Source organism: Panthera onca, chromosome B3 (assembly GCF_046562875.1).
Source record: "Panthera onca isolate mPanOnc1 chromosome B3, mPanOnc1 haplotype 2, whole genome shotgun sequence".
Classification (NCBI taxonomy): Eukaryota; Metazoa; Chordata; class Mammalia; order Carnivora; family Felidae; genus Panthera; species Panthera onca.
In genome coordinates this window covers 4,232,375-4,259,240 of record NC_138344.1, presented here as the reverse complement: position 1 = coordinate 4,259,240, position 26,866 = coordinate 4,232,375, and the positions used below count along the sequence as shown (strand labels likewise).

Genomic DNA, 26,866 nt, shown 5'->3' with positions numbered 1-26,866 from the left:
TTGCACTCTCTCTCAAAAATAAACATTACAAAAAACCCAATGAAATAAATTATGAAGAATAAAGTAGAAGGACTGGAAAAGAAGAACAAAACATTCATAATTTGCATACAACTGTCTATACAGAAAATCTACAGGACACTTTAGAATTTACGGTCAGTAAATTCAGCAAGGTCACAGAATACATTACTGATATACAAAAAGCTACTCTTTCTATGTACTAACAATTAGAATTTAATTCCATTTATGAAATTATCAAAAAAAAAAAAAAAAAAAAAGAAAACTTCTCAAACATAGTATCATCATTCCCTTAAAAAAAAGATAATGGTGGGGCGCATGGGTGGCTCAGTCGGCTAAGCGGCCAACTTCGGCTCAGGTCACGATCTCGCGGTCCGTGAGTTCGAGCCCCACGTCGGGCTCTGTGCTGACAGCTCAGAGCCTGGAGCCTGTTTCCGACTCTGTGTCTCCCTCTCTCTCTGCCCCTCCCCTGTTCATGCTCTGTCTCTCTCTGTCTCAAAAATAAATATAAACGTTAAAAAAATTAAAAAAAAAATAATGGTTTCTTAACTATGGCATGAAAATGCTCAAGGTAAAAAAAAAAACAGCTCAATAAATTGGAACAATCTTAAAAATCAAGAACTTATGTTTGTCAAAAGACAAAGCTAGAAAACTAAAAAAAAAAAAAAAAAAAAAGTACTAGCAATGCACAGATCAAAGGGCTCTACTCCGTAATAAGTAATGCCTACAAATCTGTTTCTCCCAACTGAAAAAAAGGCACAAAAACCTGCACAAGCACATTACATATTCAAAATGGCCAATAAAGATCTGAAAATGCTGAACCTCAGTGAAATCAGGCAGATACAAAAAATAAAACCATACAAGGTATCATTACACTCCATAAGAACAGCTCCATGGAAGAGTGACAGTACTGATAGTTGGTTAGGACATAAAGCAGCTGGCACTGATATACTCTGCTGGTGGCAAAGTAAACTGGTACAACCTCTTTGGGAAAGGCTGGGCATTAGTTATTAATTTTGGAGATACTCATTCCTAGATATTAGAGATTTTCACCACTGTTTAACAGCCAAAAACTAGAAACCATTCAAATGCTGAACATCAGAATTGATAATGAGGTATTTTATGATATAATACAGATCCATCAATTTTAACTATACTTGCACACAACATGGATGAATTTCATAAATAAGGCTGGAAAAAATACGGTATGGAATAAAGTTCAAAATGTAAATACTTTTTAAGGATATATACATAAGGATGAAATATTACAGAGAAAATCATAGGAAGACAATGGTCATATCTGGAGAAACAGAGCTGGGATTATTGAAGAAAACATGGGGAACTTCTGGAGTATTGAGGTAAAGAATTCTTCTTGACCTAGGTAATGGTAATGTGGGGGGTTACGGTATAATTTATCAGAGTAAAACTACAGGTTTAGTAACTTGCTGTACATGTATGCTATGCTTAGTGATTTGAAAAGTCAAGCCAACTAGTCCAAAAACAAAAACAAACAAACAAACAAAAAAAACAAACAGTAATTTAAGAAACCAATAAAGTTCAAATAAGTGATGACATGTAAACGTACAAAACTAAAACCCTAGATACTAGGAGGATCCTGGAACAATGGAGGTGTAGAAAGCACCAGAAATTACACTGGCGTAATCTGTGGGATGTAACTATTTCAGAACTTTGGAGTCTGCTGCAAGCTTGCAAATTCCAGGAGAAAACTTGAGAGTAAACTGCATGAATTTTTGTCAATTTCACCTCCAGGCGGAGCAGCTAGCAGCTACCCATCCCTCAGCCCAGCCACCAGCTGTGCATACGTTCCTGAAGCAGCCTGCAGAGGGTCTGGGGTGTGGTAGGGTCCCCTCCCTAAGGTAAGAAAAAAAAAACTTCAACGCAACCTGGCTATCTGTGCATGTGACAACATCCCTCATGACCTTGTAACGAGACTACTTAATCAGACTGCATGTTTGTGTGTTACCATACATGGCAGACCAAGAAGTAAAAAATATATAAAGAACCACGCCATGTGGTGTTCGGGGCTCAGTTCTTTGGGTACAAACCCAACTGAGTGGTGGTGCCAGAAGGAATAAAGTTGTTTCCTGGAAGGAAAAAAAAAAAGCCTCAAGGTCACCACTCTCTATGCAAGAATCCTACTACAGGGGAGTTAAGGCAAGCAAAAAGGACCCAATCTTCCAAATATTGGGGATGTGTGCTCTGATCACTGATTATTACTTCTGATCACAGAGATGCACACACAGAAAGTTAACCATTATTGTTGTACCTCCCCTAGAGGGCAGGTACCACTTCCCCCTTTCATTTTCCATTTTCCCCCTACAGGAGTCAGACACTGGCTAGGACATGCTAAGACAATCACATATATGGAGAAAATTATAGTTTTTTTAATGTTTATTATTTACAGAGAGAGAGTGTGAGCGTGCAGGGTAGGGGCAGAGAGAAAGAGAGGGAGACACCGAATCCAAAGCATCCTCCAGGCTCTGAGCTGTCCGCACAGAGCCCAATGCGGAGCTCAAACCCACAAACTGCAAGACCATGACCTGGGCCGAGGACCATGACCTGGGCCGAGGACCATGACCTGGGCCGAGGACCATGACCTGGGCCGAGGACCATGACCTGGGCCGAGGACCATGACCTGGGCCGAGGACCATGACCTGGGCCGAGGACCATGACCTGGGCCGAGGACCATGACCTGGGCCGAGGACCATGACCTGGGCCGAGGACCATGACCTGGGCCGAGGACCATGACCTGGGCCGAGGACCATGACCTGGGCCGAGGACCATGACCTGGGCCGAGGACCATGACCTGGGCCGAGGACCATGACCTGTGCTGAAGTCAGATGCTTAACGGACTGAGCCACCTGGGTGCCCCATATGGAGAAAATTATAAATTGACTGCACATGCCCAGGTAACCGCCCAGGAAAGACCTGAGAAGATGTCCAAGTATAAACATGTCTCAGGCTGAATCTCAACACAGAAACCGTGTGCATCAACCAAAACAAAACAAAAAAGAACATTTTTTTTTTTAGCCCAGCAAAAACATCAACACCAACAACAACAAAATCCAGAAAATGCTGGGAAAGGCTTTCCAGAGTTATCACATTATTATCCAGTTTTCAACAAACAAATCAAAAGGCATACAAAGAAACAAGTATGGCCTATTCAAAGGGAAAAAAAGAAATCAACAAAACTGTCCCTGAAAAGACCCTGGTATATATGCTACACAGAGACTTTAAAACAGTGGTTTTAAAGATGATCAAGAAATCAAAGGAAGAGGTGGATTTAAGTCAAGAAAACAATGGGTGAACAAAATGGAAATGTCAATGAAGAGACAGAAAACCTACAAAGAAACTAAAAAGAAAATTCTGGAACTGAAAAATGTAGTACCTGAAATGAAAATTTTACTAGAGGGATTCAAAGGCAGATTCAAGCAGGCAGAAGAAAGAATCAGTGAACTTTAAGAGTGCAATGGGAATTATCGATGCCCAAGAAAGAAAAAAGATTTCAGAGAACAGCTCCTCAGGGACGGATGTGGGACACCAGCTGAAAGACTAACATATGCATCATGGCAGCTCCCGGAGAGCAGACAAAAAGGGGCAGAGATTATGTGAAGAAATAATGGCTGAAAATTTCTGAAATATGAAAATGAATATGAACCCTGCAGCAGCACAAAAAAACCCCAAGTCAGATGAACTCAGAGACCCACACCAAGGTCCATTATAATCATACTTTCAAAAGACAAAGAGAATCTTGAAAGCAGCAGAGAGAAGCCATTTATCACATTCAAGGATCCTTAGGAAGACCGTAAGACAGTCTCATCAAAAACTTTTGAGGCCAGCAAACTGTGGGCCAGTAAGTTCAAAGTGCTTAAGGGAAAAAAAAAAAAAAAAAAAAAGCCAACTAAGAATCCTGTATCCACTAACATTGTCCTGAAAAAGTGAGGGAGACATTAGGACATTTCCAGACAAATGAAAGCTAAGGAAGTTCACGGCCATTAGGTAGGACCTGCAAAATGCTCAAGGGTGTTCTGCACAGTGAAATCAAAGAACGCTAAACAGTTACCTGAAGCTACACAGAGATATGAACATCTCCACAAGGGTAATGTGGGCAATTACAAAATCAGGTATCATTTTGATGGACTATTATCTGGCCATAAAAAAGAACAAAATCTTGCCATTTGCAACATGGATGGAGCTAGAGGATATAATGCTAAATAAAAGAAGTCAGTCAGAGAAAGACAAATACATTATGATTTCACTCATATGGCATGTAAGAGACAATGAAAAAAAATTAAAAAAAGAAAAAGACTAACAAGAAAACAGACTTAAATACAGAGAATATACTGGTGGTTGCCTGATGAGAGGTGGGTGGGAAAATGGGTCAAACATAAAGGAGATTAATACTACACTTATCATGACGATTACTAAGTAATGTATGAAATCGGCGAATCACTACATTGTACACCTGAAACTAATACAACACTGTATGTTAACTATGCTGCAGTTTAAAATAAAAAAGCAGGAATCATTTTAATAATGGTTTGTAAATGTGCTTTGTTTCCTACATGATTTCAAAGGCTACTGCATTTAAAGAAATTACACTATTAATGTAAAAGCTAGTATTACTGTCATCTTGCATTCTACATAAAGATATAAACCTTGTCACAACAACAACTGGAAGGGAGGAGTACAGACTTGTAAAGGAGCAGAGGTTCTGTATGTTATTGAAATTAAGTTGGTATAAATCCAAGGTAGAGGGTTATAACTTTATGTTGTCAAATGTAAGCCCCCCCCCCCAGTAGTAACCACAAAGAAAAAAAGGCTATATGATGCACACAAAAGGAAACAAAAAAGGGATTTAAATATTTCACTACAAAAAAAGGAAAATCAACTGAACACAAAAGAAGACATTAATGCAGGAAATGAGAGGCAAAAAAAGCTGTAAGGCACACAGGACAAAAACAGCACAATGCAGAAGTCCCTCCTTATAATTAATTAAATGTAAATGGATCATGGGGCACCTGGGTGATTCAGTCAGTTGAGCGTCCGACTCTTGATTCTGGCTCAAGTCATGATCTCACGGTTCCTGAGTTCGAGCCCCATGTAGGGCTCTGAGCTGACAACATGAAGCCTGCTTGGGATTCTGGCTCCCTGTCTCTCTCTCTCCCCCTCCCCCACTTGCGCGCTGTCTCTAGCTCTCAAAAATAAACATTTAAAAACATTTTAAAAAGATACATAAATGGATTAAATTCTCCAGTCAAAAGAGACTGGCAAAATGAGTAAAAACACGTGACCCACCTATACGATGTCCACAAAAGACTCACTCGAGATCCAAACACACAGACTGAAAGTGAAATGATAGAAAAAAATATATTCCATGCAAATAGTACCCAAAAGAGAGCAGGGTGGTTCTACTAATACCTGGCAAAAGAGATTTAAACCCAAAAAGGTTATAAGAGATCAGAATGTTGTATGTAAATAAAAGGTTCAATAAATTAAGATAGAAAAATTATAAATGTTTACATACCTAATGACAGACCATCAAAATATGTGAAGCAAAAACTGACAGAACTGAGGACAGAGTCCTACAAGAGTTCAAGACTTTAATACCATACTCACAATAATGGATAGAACAACCAGAAAGAAGCTACTTATACAATGAAATACAAGACTTAGTATAATAGACCAATTATCTGACAGACATATACAGACATTCTACCCAAGAACAATGAATACACATTCTCCTCAAGTGTACATAGGACATTTTCTTGGATAGACCATATGTTAAACCACAAATTAAGTCTCAACAGATTTCAAAAGATTAAAAACAACACAACAAGATGGTGCTAGGAATCAGCAACAAAGGAAAACTGGAAAATTCACATAACTGGAAATGAAACTTTTTTTTAAAAACCAATGATCGGGGTGCCTGGGTGGCTCAGTCGGTTAAGCGTCCGACTTTGGCTCAGGTCACGATCTCGCGGTCCGTGAGTTCGAGCCCCGCATCGGGCTCTGGGCTGATGGCTCGGAGCCTGGAGCCTGCTTCCGATTCTGCATCTCCCTCTCTCTCTGCCCCTCCCCCATTCATGCTCTGTCTCTCTCTGTCTCAAAAATAAACGTTAAAAAAAATTTTTTTAATAAAAAAAAAAATAAAAACCAATGATCAAAAATGAAATCACAAGGCAAATTAGGAGATAATAAGAGACAAAGGAAAATGAAAGCACAACATACTAGAACTGTGGGGCACAGAAAAGGTGGTACAGAGAGAAAAATTTATAGCTATGAACACTCTTACCAAAAAACAAGATCTCAGGGGCACCTGAGTGGCTCAGTTGTCTGACTTCAGCTCAGGTCATGATCTCACGATCCGGGAGTTTGAGCCTCATGTCCGGTTCTGTGCTGACAGCTCAGAGCCTGGAACCTGCTTTGGATGCTGTGTCTCCCTCTCTCTCTGCCCCTTCCTCCCTCCCTCTCTCACTCTCTCTCAAAAATGAATAAATGTTAAAAAAAAAAAAAAAATCAAGATCTCAAATCAACAACCTAACTTTTTTACAAGGTAAGAACCAAAAGAACAAACTAAGCCCAAAGCTAGCAGATGAGGGAAAGAAGGGTAGAGATAACATAAAGAACAAAAGGAAAAAAAGTCAGTAAAACTAAAAGCTGGTTCTTTGAAAAGACCAACAACATTGACAAATCTTTAGTTAAATGAACTAAATTAAAACAGATTCAAATTACTAAAATCAGCAACATGTGGGGACAATACTATGTACTCCACAAAAATAAAAAGGATTATAAGAATATGAATAACCATACACCAAAAAAAATAACCTAGATGAAATGGGCAAACTCCAAGAAGCACAAAACCTACTGAGACTAAATCACAAATATACAATCTGAATAGACACAGGACTAGTAAGGAGATTGAATCAAAACTAAAAATCTCCCAACAAAGAAAAACCCTGGATCTGATGGCTTCACTGGTAAACTCTACCAAACATTTGAAGACCTAATACAAGCCCTTCTCAAACTTTCCCAAAAAACTGAAGAGGAGAGAATACTTCTCAACTCATTCTATGAAAGCAGCATAATCTTGATACCAAAGACAGTACAAGCAAACTACAGACCAACATTCTTTATGAACACTGATCAAAAACAAAAGTTGGACAAGAATACTCAACAAAATACTAGCAAACAGAATTCAGGTAGTGCACTGAAATGATTATACATTGTGGCCAAATAGGATCTGTTCATGGAATCCAAGGATGGTTCAACATACAAAAAATTTATATGCCACATCAACAAAATGAAGGAAAAAAAAAAAAACACATGATGATTTCAATTGATGCAGAGAAAGCATGTGAGAAGATTCAACACCTTTCATGATAAAAATCAGTCACCAAAATAATAAGAAACTAACTTCCACATAATAAAAGCATTATATGAAAAACCCACAGCAAAAATAATACTCAATGAGGGGACACTAAAAGCTTTTCCCCTAAGATCAGGAAAAAAAACAAACAAAAAAACCAAGGATACCCACCTTTTACCACTTCTATTCAATATAATGGAAGTTCTAGCCAGAGTATTTAATCAAGAAAAATAAAAGGCATCCAAAGTGGAAAGGAACAAGTATAATTATCCCTGTTTGTAGATGAATGTATGCTGAAACCCCTAAAGGAGTCCACAAAAAAATTCCTATTAGAATAAATGAAATTAAAATCGAAGTAGCAGGCAACAAAGTCAACACACACACATACACACCAGATGCACTTCTATCACGATGAGCAATCTGAAGAGGAAATTACAAAAACAATTCCATCCACAATAGCATCAAAATGAATAAATTACTTAGGAACTGACTTAAGGAAGTCAATGACTTACACAATGAAAATGAACAAACACTGATGAAATAAATTAAAGAGGACATAAAAAAAAATGTTCATGGACTGGAGGACTTAATGTTACTAAAATGTCAATACTACCCAAAGCAATCTATGGATTCCATGCAATGCCTATTAAACATCCCAGTGACATTGCTGCAAAAGTAGAAAACCCTTGACACTAAAAGCTAAGGAACCAAAGCAAAAATAAACATGTGGGATTACATTACTAACATCTAACCAACAAAATGAAAAGGTAACCTACCAAATGAGAGAATATTTGTAAATCGTGTCTGATAAAGGGCTATTGTCCAAAATACATATGGAAAAAGGCATCCTAAAATTCATATGGAATCTCAAGTGACCCTGAAAAACAAAAGCAAGTTATTTTTCTTGAAGAAAAATAACAAAGTTGGAAGATTCACACTTCCCGATTTCAAATCCTACTACAAAGTTATAGTAACCAAAACAGTGTGGTATTGGCATACATACAGACCTATAAACTAACAGACTAGAAAGCCCAGAAATAAATCCTTACATAGATGGTCAAATGATTCTTGAGAAGGGTGCCAAGACTACTCAATGGGGAAAGGATGGTCTGGTGCTGGGAAAACTGGATATACACCCGCAAATAAAGTTGGATGTTTAGCTAAGACCGTTTATAAATATTAACTCAAAATAAATCAAGGACCTAAATTTAAGACCTTAGAAGAAAACACAGGACAAAAAGCTTTATGAAACTGCATGTAGCAATGATTTCTTGGATATGAAATAAAAGGCACAACAGGCAAAAAAAAAAAAAAAAAAAAGGCAAATTAGGGGCACCTGGGTGGCTCAGTTGGTTGAGCATCTGACTCTTGATTTCTGCTCAGGTCATGATCCCAGGGTCATGGGATCAAGCCCCACATTGGGTTCCACACTAAGCATGGAGCCTGCTTAAAATTCCCCCCTCTCCCTTGCTCACTCTCTCTAAAATGAAAAGACAAATTAGGTTTTATGAAAATTTTTCAATTTTTTTCAAAGTTTATTTATTTTGAGAGAGAGAGAGAAAAAGCACGTGTGCATGTGCACGAGGGGGGTAAGGGCAGAGAAAGGAGAGAGAGAATCCCAAACAGGCCCCGCACAGTCAACGTAGAGCCTGACTCAGGGCTCAATTCCATGAACTGTTAGATCATGACCTGAGCCAAAATCAAGAGTTGGACACTCAAGCTGAGCTACCCCCACACGCCCCAGATTTCATGAAAATTTTACAGTTTTGTACATCAAAAGGCACACTCCAGAGTACAAAGACAACCCACAGAATAGGAGAAAATATTCCCAAAAGTCATCTATCTGATAAAGGATTAATATCTACAACATATAGAAAACTCCTAAAATTTAGCAACAAGAAAAACCAACTTGATTTAAAAATGTACCAAGAGCACACTATGTACACTGTATGTTAGCTAACTTGACAATAAATTATATTAAAAAAAAAAAACTATTTATCTTCCTAATGAATAAAACGTACAAAGGAGTGGAATAGATGTTTCTCCAAAGAAGATATACAAATAGCAAGTAAACACATGGAAAGATGCTAAATATCACTGATCATTAGGGAAATGCAAATCAAAACTAAATAAGATACCAGACCTAATACTCATGAGGATAGCTACTGTAAAAAACAAAAAAACAGAAAACAAGTGTTTGTGAGGATGTGGAGAAACTGGAGCCCTTGTGCACTCTTGGTGGGAATATAAACAGTACAGATACTGTGGAAAACAATATGGTGGTTCCTCAAATTAAAAACAGAACCACCATGTGATCCAGCAATTACACCTCTTGGCATATACCTGAAAGAACCAAAAGCACAGTCTTGAAGAGATTTGTACATTCATGTTTATAACGACAATATTCACAACTGCCAAAATGTGGAAGCAACCAAGTATCCACCAATGTATGAGGCATAAGCAAAATGTAATGTATACAACATAATGGAATATTATTCACTTAGAAATTCTGACAAATGCTACAACGTGGATGAACCTTCATGGCTAAGTGACATAATTAGTCACAAATGACAAATACTGTAGGATTCTATTTACATGTTCTAGTTAGAACAGTCAAAATCTTAAAGACATAAGGTGTAATGGCAAGTGCCAGGGGGTGGCAATGAGGGAAGAATGGGGAGTTACTGCTCAGTGGGTACAGAGTTTCAGCCTTACAGGATGAAGAATTATAGGGATAATGGCTGCACAAGAACGTGCATGTACATCATGTCACTGAACTGTGCACTAGAAAAATGGTTATGGTGGTAAATTTTCTTTTACAACAAAGAAATATCCTAGACATTAATAGGTAGGGAATGTGGGGGAGAGAATGTGGGGGAGAGAACTTATTTGAACTTAAAATTAGGGCCTCTTTCAGTTTCGGTACCCAGTTTGTGAGAATGTATTCATCGAGCAATTGTACAACGACCCCCACCATGTGCCAGACGCAGTACTGAGGATTAGGAACCCAAGGATATTTAAGACCCAGTCCTTTGTAGTCTAAACCAGAAACCAGGAATTCAACTTCAAAAATCATGACCCCAGCAATGCTCTCACACAACTGTGTTCTTTATATATCCACACCATCACAATCAGTACCATCACATAACAAGTAAGTGCAGTTTCAGGCACTATTCTACATATTCAAGATACATGTCTTATTCAACCTTCCCCAAATCCTATAGACAGGTACTGTTACTACTCCTGTGTTATAGTTAGGGCAACTTAATCTCAGAGAATTAGCTAAAATTAGGTCAAGTTGCACATCCAGGATCTGTTTTCAAGTTAATCTGCATCCAGAGCCTGCATTTTTTGTGTAGGTTTATAATGAAATGGGCAAATTGAATAGGCTTCTTCTTATCTACTCTGTTTTGAGAATACATTTAGACCACCACACAGGTCAATGAACAATCTGAAATAGCCAAGAATGATCTCGCTACCGGTAACAGAGGCAGGAGAATGTGAGAAAAAGTTTTCAGAGGTGATAACTAAGCCATTCTTGAACAAGACAAGGATTTTTCTAGGCAGGGAATATTCAATTTAGTATCCTGCTTAACAGTTCAGCTATGTAGCAGAACAGCATTTCCTGCATGATTTCATCTAAGCCAGTGACTTTAATTATATAATGGAATCTCAAGAAACACACCAGACAGAACAGGATAAAAGAAAAGACCCCTGGGGCCCAGTTCTAGGGATCTTTCCTTGGATGATGCCAGACCATATATGCCTCATGTATTATTTTAACTGTAGAAAATTTTTCACAGTAGAGACAAAAAATTAAGTAGGCTTTACACCAAGACTGAAAAATTTTTCAAATGCTTAGTTATTTTCAGAGTGTGCACACGTCAGTGGGGAAGGGGCAGATCTGAGAGAGGGAGAGAGACAATCCCACGCAGGCTCCATACGGTCAGCACAAAGTCTGACTTGGGGCTCAATCTCATAAACCAGGAGATCATGACCTGAGCTGACATCAAGAGTCAGACACTTAACCAGCGGAGCCATCCAGGTGCCCCCAGACTGACTGAACTTTGCAGTATCACAATACCTGGGGTCTACAAAGATGTAGAGGACAACTCTCATGAAAATGTGGCAGGATTGTAAACTGATAAAAATCACTTTGAAGACAGTTATATACTCATTACTCTGCAATTCACTTCTAGGTTCATATGCTAAAGAAATTCTTGTTATATGCACATAAGGAGATACAAACAAGATGTTCACCAAAATACTGTTTTTAACAGCAAAAATCATTTTCCAACAGAGGATCAGATAAATAACATTTATGTAAAATGCTACTACTATACAGTCATTAAAACCCACTGATTTGACTTTAAAATGTCAATATGGACACACTGCAAATGTAATACATGGAAAATGGCAAATACAAGCATACCTTATTTTATTGCATTTTTCAGGTACTCCAGATATTTTATTGCATTTTCAGAAACTGAAGATTTATGGCCACCCCACGTTTAGCAAGTCTATCACTGCCATTTCTCCACCAGTATTTGCTCACTTTGTGTCTGAGTCACATTTTGGTAGTTCTTGCAATATTTCAAACTTTTCACGATTATTGCAATTGTTACAGTGACCTGTGACCTTTGACGTTACTACTGTAATTGCTTTGGGGTGCCACAAACTGCGCCCACTTAACCAATGACAAACTTAACCGATAAATGTTATGTGTTCACACTGTTCCACCAATTGGCTGTTCCCCTGCTCTCCCCCTCTTTTTTGGCCTCCCTAGTCCCTGAGGCACAACAGTGTCAAAATAAGGCCAACTGATAACCCTACAGTGGCTTCTAGGGATCCAAGGGAAAGGAAGAGTCACACGTCTCTCACTTTAAATCAAAAGCTAAAAATGGTTAAGCTCAGTGAGGAAGGTGTGTTGAAAGCAGAGATAAGCCAAAAGCTAGGCTTCTTGTCCCAAACAGGCAAGTTGTAAATGCAAAAGGTAAGTTCTTGGAGGACATTAAAAGTGCTACTTGTCAACAAACACGTAAGACAAACAGCCTAACTGCTGATACGCAGAAAGTCTTAATGGTCTGCAGAGAAGATCAAACCAGCCACAACCTTCCCAGAGGCCAAAGCCTAATCCAGAGCAAGGCCCTTACTATCTTCACTTCTGTGAAGACAGAGAGGGGAGGAAGCTGAAGACAAATATGAAGCTAACAGAGATTGGTTCATGAGGTTTAAGGAAAGACACCATTTTTATACCATAAAACCGCAAAATAAAGCAGTAAGTTACCCACAAGGTCTGAGATAATTAATGAAGGTTTTCAGGGCACATGAAACAGCCTAAATCAGAAGAAGATGCCATCTAGGACTTCCACAGCGTGAAAGGAGAAGTCAGTGTTTGGCTTCAAAGGACAGGTTGACTCCGTTGGTAGGGGCTAATGCAGCTGCTGGCTTTAAGTCAAAGCCTGTGCTCATGCGCCATTCTGAAAACCCTAGGGCCTTTAAGAATTATGCTCAATCTACTCTGCCTGGACTCTGTCAAGGGAACAACAAAGTCCGGACAGTACTTCTGTTTACAATGTGGTACACTAAATATTGCAAACCCAAATATTGTTGAGACCTACTGCTCAGAAAAAAAGGATTTCTTTCAAACTATTACTGTGCATTGACAATGCACCTAGTCACCCAAGAGCTTGGACAGAGATGTACAAGGAGATCGATGTTGTTTACACACCTGCTGACACAACATCCATTCTGCAGCCCATGGATCTAGAAGTAATTTCAACTTTCAAGTCTTACTATTTAAGAAATATTTTGTAAGGCTATAGCTGCCATAGATAGGGATTCCTCTGATGGATCTGGGCAAGTAAACTGAAAACCTTCTGGAAAGGATTCACCATTCTGGATGCCAATAAAAACATTCATGATTCATGGGAAGAGGTCAGAATACCAACATAAATAGGAGTTTGGAAGAAACTGACCCCAACCCTCATGGATGACTTTGAGGGGTTCAAGACTTCAGGAGAGGAAGTCACTGCAGATGTGGTAGAAACAGCAAGAGAAAAAGAATTAGAAATGGAGCCTGAAGATGGGACTCAATTGATGAAATCTCACGATCAAACTGTAACAGACGGGGGGTTGCTTCTTATGGATGAGCACAGAAAGTGGAGATGCTGGGAAGACTGCTGAAATGACAACAAAGGATTTAGAATATTACCTATACTCAGTTGATAAGAAGGCAGAGGCAGGGTTTGAGAGGATGGACTCCAATTTTTTTCCCCCACTATAAACGTTTTTGAGAATTTTACAGGTCTCAGGAAAAACTAAGAATGTGTATGTATGTATATGCATACATATGTATTAATACTTTATCTCCACATCATATTACATTACAAAGATTTTTATGTAGCTAAACATGTAAAAAGATTATTCTCAAAAGGTATTATTCTATTAACTACATGACATTCCATCGCTTGAATATACAGTATAAATATTTCCCTCTTGGGAGACACTTAAGCTTTTTCAAATTTTCACCACTGTAACGATGCTCTAAGTATCCGTTTACATAAATCCTTATTTGCACTGATTACTACTCCGTAGGAGAGATTCTCAGATCTCGACATACTGAGTCAAGGAGCGTGATGATTTCTAAAAGCTAAGAAGTTATCTTTGAGGCCGAGTTGTAAAGAAGCTGCAGTGGCAAACAGAGGAGCAATGCCAGGAACCCTTCCTGAGTGCAAAGATGGTGAGTCGATCCTCCCTTTCCTGTCATGGGATGGCAGCCCGCTTAGAGGTCCGACTTCCATTTTGTTCTCCATCTTGTTGGGAGAAATTGGTAATCAGATCTTGGAGGACAAATCAGTTCCTTAATGTCACTGGTCATGGACCTCTGACAACTCTCACAAGAACATCCAGGGACTTTGCAACGCCCACAACATCCACCCCATCTAGCCCAACACCCCTGCAGCCACGGTGTGGGCACTCCCCCTTCCCTACTCCCCCATTCTGTGCCTAAAACATGCCAAGCTCTCTAAGAAGCCTTAGTCCAACCTTTTCTGTCTGAAATGTTTTCCCCACACTCTTTACAAGATCTAGCTTCTTCTCCTCCTTTAGTACTCCGTTTTAAACATACCTCCCCAGAGAGTTCTTGCCTGACCATGTCACTCAAAACATCATTACTTCATAGTACTTACTAAAACTTGCAATGATTTTACTTATTTCTCTATTGAGTTTCTCCCATTATCCATGATGGGAGAGCAGGTTCTGAGAATACCACGTAAAGTCAGGAATCCCTGAAGCCTAACAACAGTGACTGGCATGAAGTACGCATTCTTTAACTATTTGTTGAATTTCTGGTGAATTTGGCTAACTGTGGAAGTGGGACCAAGTGTTTAGTAATCTAAGTAGTAGGAATCTAAAGACAGAGTTTGGAGGGAGGGACCTGAGCTACAGATTCAAGGTTGGGTTCATCTGCTTTCCTTGATGTGGTAGCTGAAGGAGGTCTCCCAAAGATGTCCATGTCTTCATCCCCGGAACCTGTGCACATCTCAGAATGAAATACCAGTGTCTGCTTAGCTGCACAGACAACCAATCATCCCAATGTTAGAACAGCATGATCTAGGCTCTAAGGCCAGGACTCCATCTATGGCGTGCCTGGCTCAAGAGAAATCTGAGCTGCAGCAGTCACAGCATCCACTGGAGCCCCAATAAAACCAAGACCACACCAGACACAGGAGTCAAAACCTGGGCATAAACCTGCATGCACCTGAAGATGTGCTGTTTGTGGGAGCTGAGTGTCAGAAAGTGACCAAACAACACAGTGACAGCAGACTTTGATTTAAGCCTGAGATTAGCCACTTAGTAGGTAGCCTTGCCCAAGTCCTCTAACCTAGATGAGACTTCGTTTTCTCATCGTAAAATGGAACCGAATCCTTCCTAAAAGAAGGGTGATACTATTTTCAGAAGCTGCCACAGCCACCCCACCTTCCACAACCACCACTGTGAACAGTCAGCAGCCATAGACCTCAAGGCAAGACCCTCCTCCAGCATAAAGACTATGACCCACTCAAAGTTCAGATGATGGTTAGCCTTTTTTTTTTTTTTTAGCAATTAAGTATTTTTAAAGTATGAACAATTTTTTTACATATATAATGCTATTGCACACATCATAGACTACAGAATGGCATAAATATAACTTCCATATTCACTAGGAAACCAAAAAATTCCTTTGGCTCACTTCATTGCAGTATCGGCTTTGCTGTGGCAGTCTGGAACCCAACCCACAATTTCTCTGAGGTATGCCTAAGTTCCCAGCATGTCTGAGGCAACCCAGTGAAATTTAAGCCATTGTTGAGGGTCATTCATATTGAAATATAATTCATGAAATCTTCTCAAAGAAGAAAAACAACACATACGTTGAATCGAGATTTTGTGAGTTTTTAAATTGACATAAGCTAAAGAAGAGTAAGGGTTGTTATTAGCTCATGATGTACACCAATTAATAGAAAATACACATGTACTTTATTGGAAGTTTGAAGAGACCAGACGTACCAGCATTCCTAGTTCCTCCTATGTCCTTCTCCCATTTGCCCTCCAGTTAGAACAATGTACTAGAAATAAATTCTATAGTTACCACAGGTCAGTCTCCTTTGTGAGGACATCTCTCCTTCAGACATTTAGCTACTTTATGTTCATATACGCCTGCATCTTTATGGGAATGATTTCCAACGTCAACTTAGGAAGTAAATCAAAGAATTTATAATGAAAGAGCAGCAATTGCCAGTTCTTATTCTGCAAATCCCACTATTGCCAAATTTCTTCAAGATCCACTTAAAGAATTAAAAATATGTTCAACTTTCAACTAAAATAACCCCAACAACAAACACTCCATCAACATGTTGCAACTTCCACAAATGCTTATGACACAGCACTGTCAGGACATCCGAGTCTCCTTGTGAAATACCACCTTCAGGGGATGCTGCCCTCTCCCCTCCACTATCCTATGGAATATCCTAAATATCACGAAAACTCAATGCTTGCTGGGCACCTGGGTGGCTCAGTCGATTGAGCATCTGACTTCGGCTCAGATCATGAACTCACGTTTTGTGAGTTCCAGCCCCACTCTGGGCTCTGTGCTGACAGCTCGGAGCCTGGAAGCTGGAGCCTGCTTCAGATTCTGTGTCTCCCTCTCTCTCTCTCTCTGCCCCTCCCCTACCTGCTCGCTCTCTCTCTCTCTCTCTCTCTCTCTCTCTCAAAAATAAGATTAAAAAAAATCTCAATGATTGCTGACCCACATTCATGTGTAAAAGCAATTATTCAAGAGATGCACTGTCCAATACAGCAGCCACTAATCATGTGGCCACCAAGCATTTGGAATGCAGCTAGTTCGAACTGAGCAGTGCAGTAAATGTGAAATATATACTGAAGTCTTAGTACTAACAAAATAGGATATCTCATTAACAGTTTTTATACTGATTACATACTCACATATTTTGTTAGGCTAGGTAAATATTAATGTCACTTTTCAAAAAAAAAAAAAAAAAACAAACCTTTTAAATGTGGCTACCAGAAAATCTAATTACATATATGACTATTATAATTCTATATATAAATAGTCCTGATACCTTTGACCTATCCTTTTTTATCTTTTTGTGTGTCATAAAATAGACTTGTACATTATAAATCAAAGTCAGTCTTCACTCAGAAGTGAACCCAATCCACAAAGTAAGCTACAAAAAGGGGCAAGTGTCACCAGAGATTCAAGGTCATTCTTTACAAGCTTCACAAGAAAGCTTCCTAGAAACAGCTCTACATACATGCCTAGTGTAGGTTTTCATACATACATACACACACTAAATTTTCAAATCTAAGTCACCTGGCAAATGATCATGAATTCCTCGGTTTATGGGTGTAGTGCAGACTCTACTGAAATCCAGAGAATTATCCAATATGGCATTTATCCTTCGAAAGATATTGGCATTGCTACACGTGGAGAGTGCGGGTGCTTCCTGGTTGTCCCAACAATCTTTTATCCTTCCAGCTTCTTCTTCCTACACACAGAAAAAAGATATTTAGGTTTTCCTCCTAGACACCAGAAAAGATACTTAGGTTTTTCTACACTCCCTTACTCCTAAATCCAACACTGTGAGTTAGATAAAGTAACAAGGACTTGAATTTCTTACCTATATACTAAAATACCTGAGGAGTCCTATTATGAGCGAGGTATCTTGAGAAAACTAAAAGAGGGGTGAAACAACAAAACACCTAAATACAAGATATTGCCCCAGAACTTTCTAATCTAATAGGACATGTATAGGAATTAGCATGGTGTGGCAGCAGCAGGAGTTTCAGAACCAGAAATATGAGATTCAAATCTTGGAGGCTGATCTATATACTATTTGGCAATTAAAAAAATGAAGGACCGGGGCGCCTGGATGGCTCAATCGGTTAAGCGTCTGACTTCAGCTCAGGTCATGATCTCACTATTAGTGAGTTCAAGCCCCTCACAGAGCTCTCCCCTGTCAGTTCAGAGGCACTTCGGATCCTCTGTCTCCCCCTCTCTGCCCCTTTTGCACTCATTCTCGCTGTCAAAAATAAACATTAAAAAAAGGAAATATTGATACATGCTACAACATGGATAAAACTCAAGTACACTATGCTAAGTGAAAGAAGTCAGTCACAGAAGACCACCTATTATTAGCCCATTAATATGAAATGTCCCAAACAGACAAATCTATAGGAGATGAGTTGTCTTCATCTCAGGGTGGACAGGGAAGAAGGTTTGGGGATGGTGGCTAATGGGTACAAGGTTTATGATAATGAGATAATGAAGATACTCTAAAATTAGATTAGGGTGATAAATCACAAAACTGTACACTAAAAATTACTGAATTTTATGCTTATGTGAATTGTATCTCATTAAAGAGTTTGGTTCTGCCATTTATTGTCAGTTACTTAACCTCTGTGCCTCAGTTGCCCTATTTCTGAAATGGGAAGAGTACCTACCAACCTTTTGATGAGATATCTAAAGCACTTAGCATGGAGCCTGGTATATGGTAGCTGCTATTTTTACACCTGAAGATACAACTACAGAAGACACAATAAGCACCAAGAGTGTACAAACACCATCCAAAGGGAATGGTTTATGTGGTATCTCAGTAGATAACACCACCATCTGCTAGGTGTCCCAGACAGAAATCTCTTCACTCTTCAATCTCCCTCCCTCTCTCACCACATGTGATGCCTGACATAGTAAGCAATGATATAATGGCTGACAGAGTCACCAGCTCTAGGATTCCCAATGATCTTGGGGAAAATCAGCAAAAAGCAGACCAAGTAAGGAAACTAGCACCTAGGATCTTACAGCTGGTCACTTCAAAACAAAATTCTAAAAAGCTGGGTGCCTATTAATGTTCAGGTAAGCAGGAGAAGGAGCAGAAGCACAGAATTTATCAACTCTATAGGATGGTCTTAAAGGGACGAACTTGAATCCCATATCATTCTCAAGCTCTTGAAAAGACTGTATCCGTTGGAAGCTGTGAGGATGACCAGAACGCACAGTCCTGCATATTCCCTGGGTCATTTTCCCAAACCTTCCAGAAGCCACCATTGAGAACAGCTAAACCCATAGACACGAGGCCCTGTTCACAACTGTAGATTTCTAAGATGATTCTCAACCTCACTAAGGCAACATCACAAAGGCTAAGATGCAAGCATTTACAATCAATCTGTAGATCTTAAAGCTACATGCCTCCCTCATTCACTGCCTAATAAACTTTAACCAATTGCCTGCTACGTACAGTGAGCGCCCAAAGGGGAGGCAGATTAGAGATCCAACCAAAAAGAGATTTCTGAAGTCTGGAAAGGGAACTAAGATCTGGTCGTGTTGTTAACAGTTACGACATAAGCTACAGTTGGCTGTAATCCTATATTGTCCTCTCAGCCAAGGGAGCTCAGAAGAAGACAATGTGCCTGAAAGTAAAGATAGGAAGAAGGTGTGAAGCACACAGAGAACAGAAAGGCATTATCAGAAGCGGCCCAATGTGGTGGGGCACTGGGTATAGAAGACAGCAAACTGGAAAGAAGGCCTCATGCCAGGTTCAGGATTAGAACAACCTCCTATATCAAAGGTTTCAAAACTTTAAAGGGCCTCTCTTAATACACAATCTGATTTTTATTTACTAGTACAGATGTGCTGTAGATCTATGGATTCCCAGATCCTGGCCACACTTACAAGCAAAGAGGTAGCACCCTAATAGTCTCAGAAGACCTCAAGCAACTATGTGAAATAAGAGAGGCAGAGCCTGTGAGCAAAGTGCCACTGTGGTGAGGGGATGATGCGGGCCCACAGGCCTTCTGGGAGAAACCTGCTTCCCCAGGAGTAGGGCAAGGTCTAAGAATCATACCATCTCAAGCATCCTGAAAAAAAAAATTAGGCCTGACCCAAATCTGCCCCACTCCCAATACCGTTATGAACATGCACCGTAACTCTGAAACTCAAGGCTAATGCTATCTGGAATGTCTCCCTCCCTCTCCTCCTCTCAGGTCTGCCAAGCCAGTTATCTAGAGGAGTCCAGGTAATTAGAACACAAGTAAATGGAGTGTTCAATTAATACCCCAAACTGCCTAATCAGTAAGTACCAGTGGTTTGCCCTGAATAACCAATTTGGAAGGGGGTTAAAAAAAAAAAAAAAAATCAAAGCCAGCAATATCAGATGGGGAACGGATCTACTTTCCTTATGTGTACAATAGGGATAAAAGTAGTAACAAGGTCTCACAGAGCTCTTTGTGAATTAGTGCATATAACATGCTTGCCACAGTACCTGGAACATAATTATGTGCTGAACAGATGAATGTTCGCTATCAGTAGTATCACTACTGCACCCAGGGCTCAGGGGCCACCACAAGGATCCCTGAATAAAAGACTATTTGCTCATTAAAAGAGAATAATGTACTAAAGACTCAGGGAAACTACTCTTTTGAAGACCCCAGGCCCTTCTATGCCTAACTTTCCTAATCGTTTGATTCAGAAAGCTTAATTAAAAAGACTTAAGACAGGACACAAATCAAACTGCCCAAAACCTGTAGCTACTGCAGAATTTAGCAATCCTTTAAACTCTTCAGCTAAATGAATTCAGTGTCTCATCTTCAAAACACTATCTCTTATCCACACCCATACTTACACACCCATTACTCTGTATATTCTATCCTGACTGATCACTTTATAGGTCTGAGTTCCTACCAATGTTTTACCATAAATACAAACAGTTTTCTCCCTGGGTTATACCACTCTTGTCTGGTAGTTTTCAGTTATTTCTGGCATATTTCGCCCTTAAATGGGACCATTTGCTAGGTGGTTTTTTGTTTTTTTTTTTAACCTTTATTTGGTCTTTCATGATGAACAGGAAAGGAGGCTTTAAGACAGATCAGAAGCTTAGAATGCAAATCTTAACACTATTGAGAACTATGGATCAACGGAGCAAATTACTTGGCAAAGCTAGAAATGAAAAGCAGGAATTCTTACTGTCAGGGACTAAAACTGATGTCAAGATAAAACTAATTGTACCTACTTACTGTCAGAATGAATGGCTCATGATGAATCTCTATGGATACAAGCTATTTTATAGCAGGCCTCAATGTTCTCCTGGTCAATAGGTGAAAATGGACACTCCCATCATGAACCAACACTGGTCTCCTACACCAGTAATTCTCAACTGGTTGGGGCAGGGAGATGACAGAAAAAAAAAAAAGCATTCCTTTTTTCCAGAAGGGAAGAATCTTCCCCCAAAACTGAATCACTGTTTCACAAAGCAGAACACAGGACAGCCTGTGGAATACAAATACTAAATCTACCATTTAGGTATGTTCTAGGAGCCTTGGTTGTCTTGGGTATTCAAGTGGAGTACCACCTACTTCGCAGACTTTGTAGTAATGAGAAATCTATAAAGTGCCTGTATAGGCTCATCCCAGTGAAATTCACCAAGAAGCTTATTTACTTGTTTAGCACACAACTGGAGGTTTTTCTCCATTTGTGGTTTGAAACTGTCCCTCATAACACTTTAAAAATCTGAACCCATACCACATAGCTATGTGTTCTAATTAAAGAATAATATGCCCAAATTTTATACTTATTTGTATGCTAGAACGGTCTAATTGGAAATACTGGTCTTGCCTTCAGATGCCATACAATCCAGGATCAACATGGTAATAGGATGGCCATTCTTTTAGGTCAAAATCCTGGCCTGGGGTTATTTAATGGTCATAATGAATGCCAACTTTACCATCTCTGAGTTGATATAATTTGCCTTTAATCAAAAACACAATACCTATATTGCAGACCCCAAGACCATTTCTGCTAATTATTTACTATGGATTCATGAAAGCCAGTTGAGAGATTTAAGGAAGACTCTCTGAAGGGCACACACTTTACTCTTCAAGACGGAGTTTTAACCTGGGGTCCACAGATCGCAATCTACTAAGCTTCCAGCAAAACTGTGTTCACATTAAAAAATTTTCTGAGTGGGAATGCAAGCTGGTGCGGCTACTCTGGAAAACAGTATGGAGGCTCCTCAAAAAAATTAAAACTAGAACTACCTTATGACCCAGCAATTGCACCAGTAGGTATTTATCCAAGGGATACAGGTGTGCTGTTTCGAAGGGACACATGCACCCCAATGTTTACAGCAGCACTATCGACAATAGCCAAAGTATGGAAAGAGCCCAAATGTCCATCGATGGATGAACAGATAAAGAAGATGTGGTATATATCTACACATACATACAATGAAGTATTACTTGGCAATCAAAAAGGATGAAATCTTGCCATTTGCAACTACGTAGATGGAACTGGAGGGTATTGTGCTAAGTGAAATTAGTCAGAGAAAGACAAATATCATATGACTTCACTCATATGAGGAATTTAAGAGACAAAACAGATGAACAGAAGGGAAGGGAAATAAAAGTAATATAAAAACAGGGAGGGAGACAAAGCATAAGAGACTCATAAATATGGGGAACAAACAGGGTTACTGAAGGGGGTATGGGAGGGGGGATGGGCTAAATGGGTAAGGGGCATTAAGGAATCTACTCCTGAAATCATTGTTGCACTATATGCTAACTAATTTGGATGTAAATTAAAACAAAGCGTTAGGTTGAAAAAATTAAGATTAAAAAAATTTTTGAGAATAAGATTTTCTAATTACATCTTTTTTAGTTGAAAGCATTCATCTTGAACATTTAGGTTTTGTTTAATTAAGATATACCAACAGTATATTGGGGGCAATATACTTAGATGCCCCTGAAGAACTAGTTCACAGACGTACTTTGGCAATTTGTTTTTATCTTTATAGTAATAACGCTGAAAAAAACCTCTATAGGATTTACACTCATGATTCTGAGGATACTGTTTAACCACAATTCTGAACAGTCCTTATATGAACAACCACTTACAAAAATGTTATTCAGACCAAAGATTAGGAAATGGCTACAGTTTCACCTGAGGAATTGACAGGTTATCTTTATGGAAGAATGTAAATCATCTAGCCAAATGTCCACCTTTGCTTTGGTCACCTGGTCACTCAAAGCCAGTTTCTGGTTGAACTTCAATGAGTCTGTAGCTAAGAAGTGCTTCTCTATGTTTGACTTTCTCCTTGACCCTTACTTGTCCATTCTTAACTGAAATTCCACCTCGAGTCTTCTGTGCAACACTGGAAAGAATTAAAATGTATTATGTTGGTCCATACAAAACTGCCAATACTCGACCTTTTGCAACCAACAAAATGGCAGCTTCACAGAGTTCAATCTAGTATTTCATAAGTACTAAAAGCCTGTTACATTAGATTTTGAGATTACAGACAGATAAAACATAATCCCTGCCCAAAGGAGAATTAGTTAAGTGGGAGAAGAAAATCTAGTTAGGTAAATGGAGATTGAGGTAAGCACAAAATGCTACACACAGGAGAAGAATAAATTAAGGTATCTGGAATAGTGTGACAATTAGCTAGAGACTAATGAAAAATCAGAATTTCCGTAAGTGTGGGAAGAACAGACAAGCAGAGAATAAACACAGAGTGGATACAGAACACAGTAAATTCAATGAAAGAAAGCAGAGGAATAGGGCTGGATAGGGAGGTTCACCAGTAATAAAGGAGAAATGGCTGCAGGTCCTTACAGAGAGACAAAATAAATCCATCACCAGATACAAAATTCAAGATACCACCCCTTCTTCCTCTCCTTCACGACCTGACTTTCCTCTCTTCTCCACTGGTTCTTTCCCAACAATCTGTAAGTATGCCCAAGGCTCTCTCATCTTTAAAAAAAATCTTCCTTGACTTAAAACATCCTCCCAAGTCACTGCCTTCTTTCTTTTGCTCTACTACCAACTTTCTAAAAAGGTGCTATACTTCTTAACCCATTTGTCCCCTGAACCCACGATATCCTGCTGGCACAAAGCTGCAAAAAGACGCCACAGAACTCCTAAATTAAGGACTTCATAGTTGCCAAACCCAACCACCATTTCAAGTTCACCTTACTTGGTATTTTGGGGGATCTGATCCTTAACTCTTCTCCACTCATTTAATTCAGGAACCCCTTTCTTCTGGATCTCTCCTTTCTGATTAGTTTTCAGTTTCCACAGAGTATATCTAATGCATCTCTCTCTCCCTCCTCCCCCTTTCTTTCTCCCTCTCTTTCACACACACACACACACACACACACACACACACACACGCAATAAACTCAGTCTGGGAAAGGAAATCCTACAATTTCCAGGACAGGTTTATGAGAACATGAAGGAAATATTTAATACCACGACTGCTCAAGAATATCCAGAACACACGGCCACCAAAATTGTAGCTCTTATCACACTTACCTATCCAACTGTTAGCTATATGCACTGTTAGCTCTGCATTTTATAAATGGTAAGGCCCTCAAAGACCTTCATTGAAGCAGTACTCAGTATCATATCTGCCACATTTGCAGGTACTCAATTCAGACACCACAGGAAGGCAGACCCATATCACATGCCTTTCACTGGCATGTTCGACCACCTCAATCACAACCTCCATAAATGGTAGTGACTCCTTCAATGTTAAGACAGGATGAAAAATAAAACTTTAGTCACCAATTCTAGCTCTGTCACTGTCAAAGCCCCAAGCCACTCAAAGTCATTTCAGCAGTTGGGAGTTTTAAACCCCTCAGACCAGAGACAATTTACATGAACAAAAAATAAAGAACCCATAACAACATAACCTGGTGATTGCAGACCCAAAGATTACAATTACATTTACTGATTGTATTCTCATCATATGCCAGGAGCCATTCTGGAGACGGAGGGTAAATAAGACAATCCCTGCACCCAAGGAGTTAGTCTAATGGGAACACAAGCACATCGAGTATGTTACATGCTATTTTGTAAGCTCAACAATAAATATATAAAGAAATAACAAGGGTATTAGGGAGGTGAAAATATTAAAAGGTTTTACCATACACTCATAGTAGGAGTGGGGAAGGCAGTCTGGCAAAAAAGAACATGTACAAGGGCAAGGGGGGATGAAATGGGTGCTTTCAAGCAACTAGAAGTTCGCTGTTGCTAGAATTTTAATTGCAAGGGACACTATGCTATGACCCAGAAGTTGCACTCAGGCTCCCATATACAAGAGAAAGAAGTATACAGGACTATAAAAAGGCAGGTACAATAGTCACAGCAGTTTTATACTCAAACTCTGAAGAGAAACAAAACACCCACAGTGCTGGTGGTCCCCAAGACCACCCCCAGATTTGATCAATTACCAAGAGGACCCACAGGACTCAGCATAGAGTGGTACTCAGCACATACAGCTAATTATTACAGCCTGAAGATACAGAGAAACACCAGCAAAGGGAAAGGGCACATGGTTCAAAGTCTGGGGGAAATCAGGTACCAGCTTCCAAGAGTCCTCTTACAGGAGAGTCATAGAAGATAAACTTAATCGCTTAGCTCCCCCCAGCAACAAGTTGTGACAACATACCTGAAATGTTGCCAATGAGGGAAGCTTGCTAGAAACTTGGCTCCCAGGGTTTTTTATTGAGGGGTGGTCACAAAGGCAGCCTCTGCCTGGAATACACCCAAATTCCAGACTCCAGGAGGGAAGCAGGTATTCAGCATAAATCACATTGCTTGCACAGTTTAGGTGTAGTAATTCACTCTATTAATTCTGGAAATGGTAGGATTATAGCAATCAATTCGGGCTTCCACTGCAACTTGTAGAAATCTCAGATATTAAATTAAGCTGGGGGGGGGGGTGTGTGTCAGACACCAAAGAGTGCATGCTACACGATTTCATTTGTAAGTTCAAAAATGGGCAAAACCAATCGATGACAACAGAAGTCAGAACAGTAGTTCATGGGGGGGGGGGGGGGTCAAGGGTGAGATACAGAATGGCAAAGGGCACAAGGGAATCTTAACAAGTGAAGGGAACATTCTAGATCTTCATCTGTGTGGCAGTTTCTTAGGTATATAAAAATAACATCAACATGTAAAAACTAACCAAGCTATACACTTACAATTAGTGCCTTTTACCATATGTACGTTCTCTCTCAATTTTAAAAAGATTCAAGGAGGAGACCAGTAGACTACTAGACTGAAGCCAGACCATGATGGGCTTCGTACGCTACCAAGGGGACTGGCCCTTACTGTGTGGAAGCAGTTCTCCAAGTGAGGTCTGTGCACTCGTGAAGGTCCACAAAGCCCTTTCAGAAATCCACACGGCTAAAACTACCTTCATAACCTTAAAATACCAATTTCTTTTTTCACTATGCTGACATTTGCAATGATGATACAAAAGTAAAGTAACGAGTGGGTAAAACTGGCACCTTCGCAGGAATCAAGGCAATGCCAATAAACTGTACTAGAAGTGATTCTGCTCTGCAATCCCAGGAGGATAGGTCTGAGGAGCAACAGGACCACTAGTATGGTAGCGCTCCAGAGTGGTGGGTGTGAGCAGCCAAGAACTGAGGAAAAAGGTAAAGACCAGACTGAAAATACTGAAGGGAGGCCTGAACTAGCAGTGGCCATGGTAAGGGAGAAGGAAGGAAAGGTGGCAGGGGCTAAGAGAGACACAGAGTTAGACCACATCAAGGCTTTATAGTTTCCAAAGGAAAGCTGCAAATATGTATTTACCTAGTGTCTGTACTGGGGCCTCCAGTAACTGAAAAATGTTAAAGAAAGGGGGTGCCTGGGTAGCTCAGTCAGTTCCAGAGTCCAACTTCGGCTCAGGTCATGGTCCCACAGTTCGTAAGTTCGAACCCCCATGGTGTTTGCTGCTGTTAGTGTGGAGCCTGCTTCAGATCCTCTGTCCCTCTCTCTCGGCCCCTCCCCTGCATGTGCTCTCTCTCAAAAATAAATCAACATTAAAAAAATAAAAATCAGGGGCACCCGGGGGGCTCAGTCGGTTGAGCGTCCAACTTCGGCTCAGGTCGTGATCTCGT

General features: G+C 39.8%; 1 protein-coding gene across 13 annotated transcripts in view; it reads right to left on the bottom strand.

The window, feature by feature from the left end:
* The window catches only part of CPEB1 (cytoplasmic polyadenylation element binding protein 1), a 90,549-nt gene that overhangs the window by 57,273 nt on the left and 6,410 nt on the right, over window positions 1-26,866 (bottom strand). For 9 of the 13 annotated variants that reach the window (XM_060617555.3, XM_060617561.3, XM_060617550.3 and 6 more), the window contains exon 2: window positions 17,277-17,451. The exons of 2 other annotated variants lie outside the window; for them this stretch is intronic. In XM_060617555.3, coding sequence (XP_060473538.1) covers window positions 17,277-17,451 — 175 coding nt within the window. Of the gene's footprint in view, window positions 1-16,034; window positions 16,136-17,276; window positions 17,452-25,407; window positions 25,432-26,866 lie in introns of those variants that run through there. 2 more of the 13 variants (XM_060617563.3, XM_078449054.2) reach the window with 2 other exon arrangements.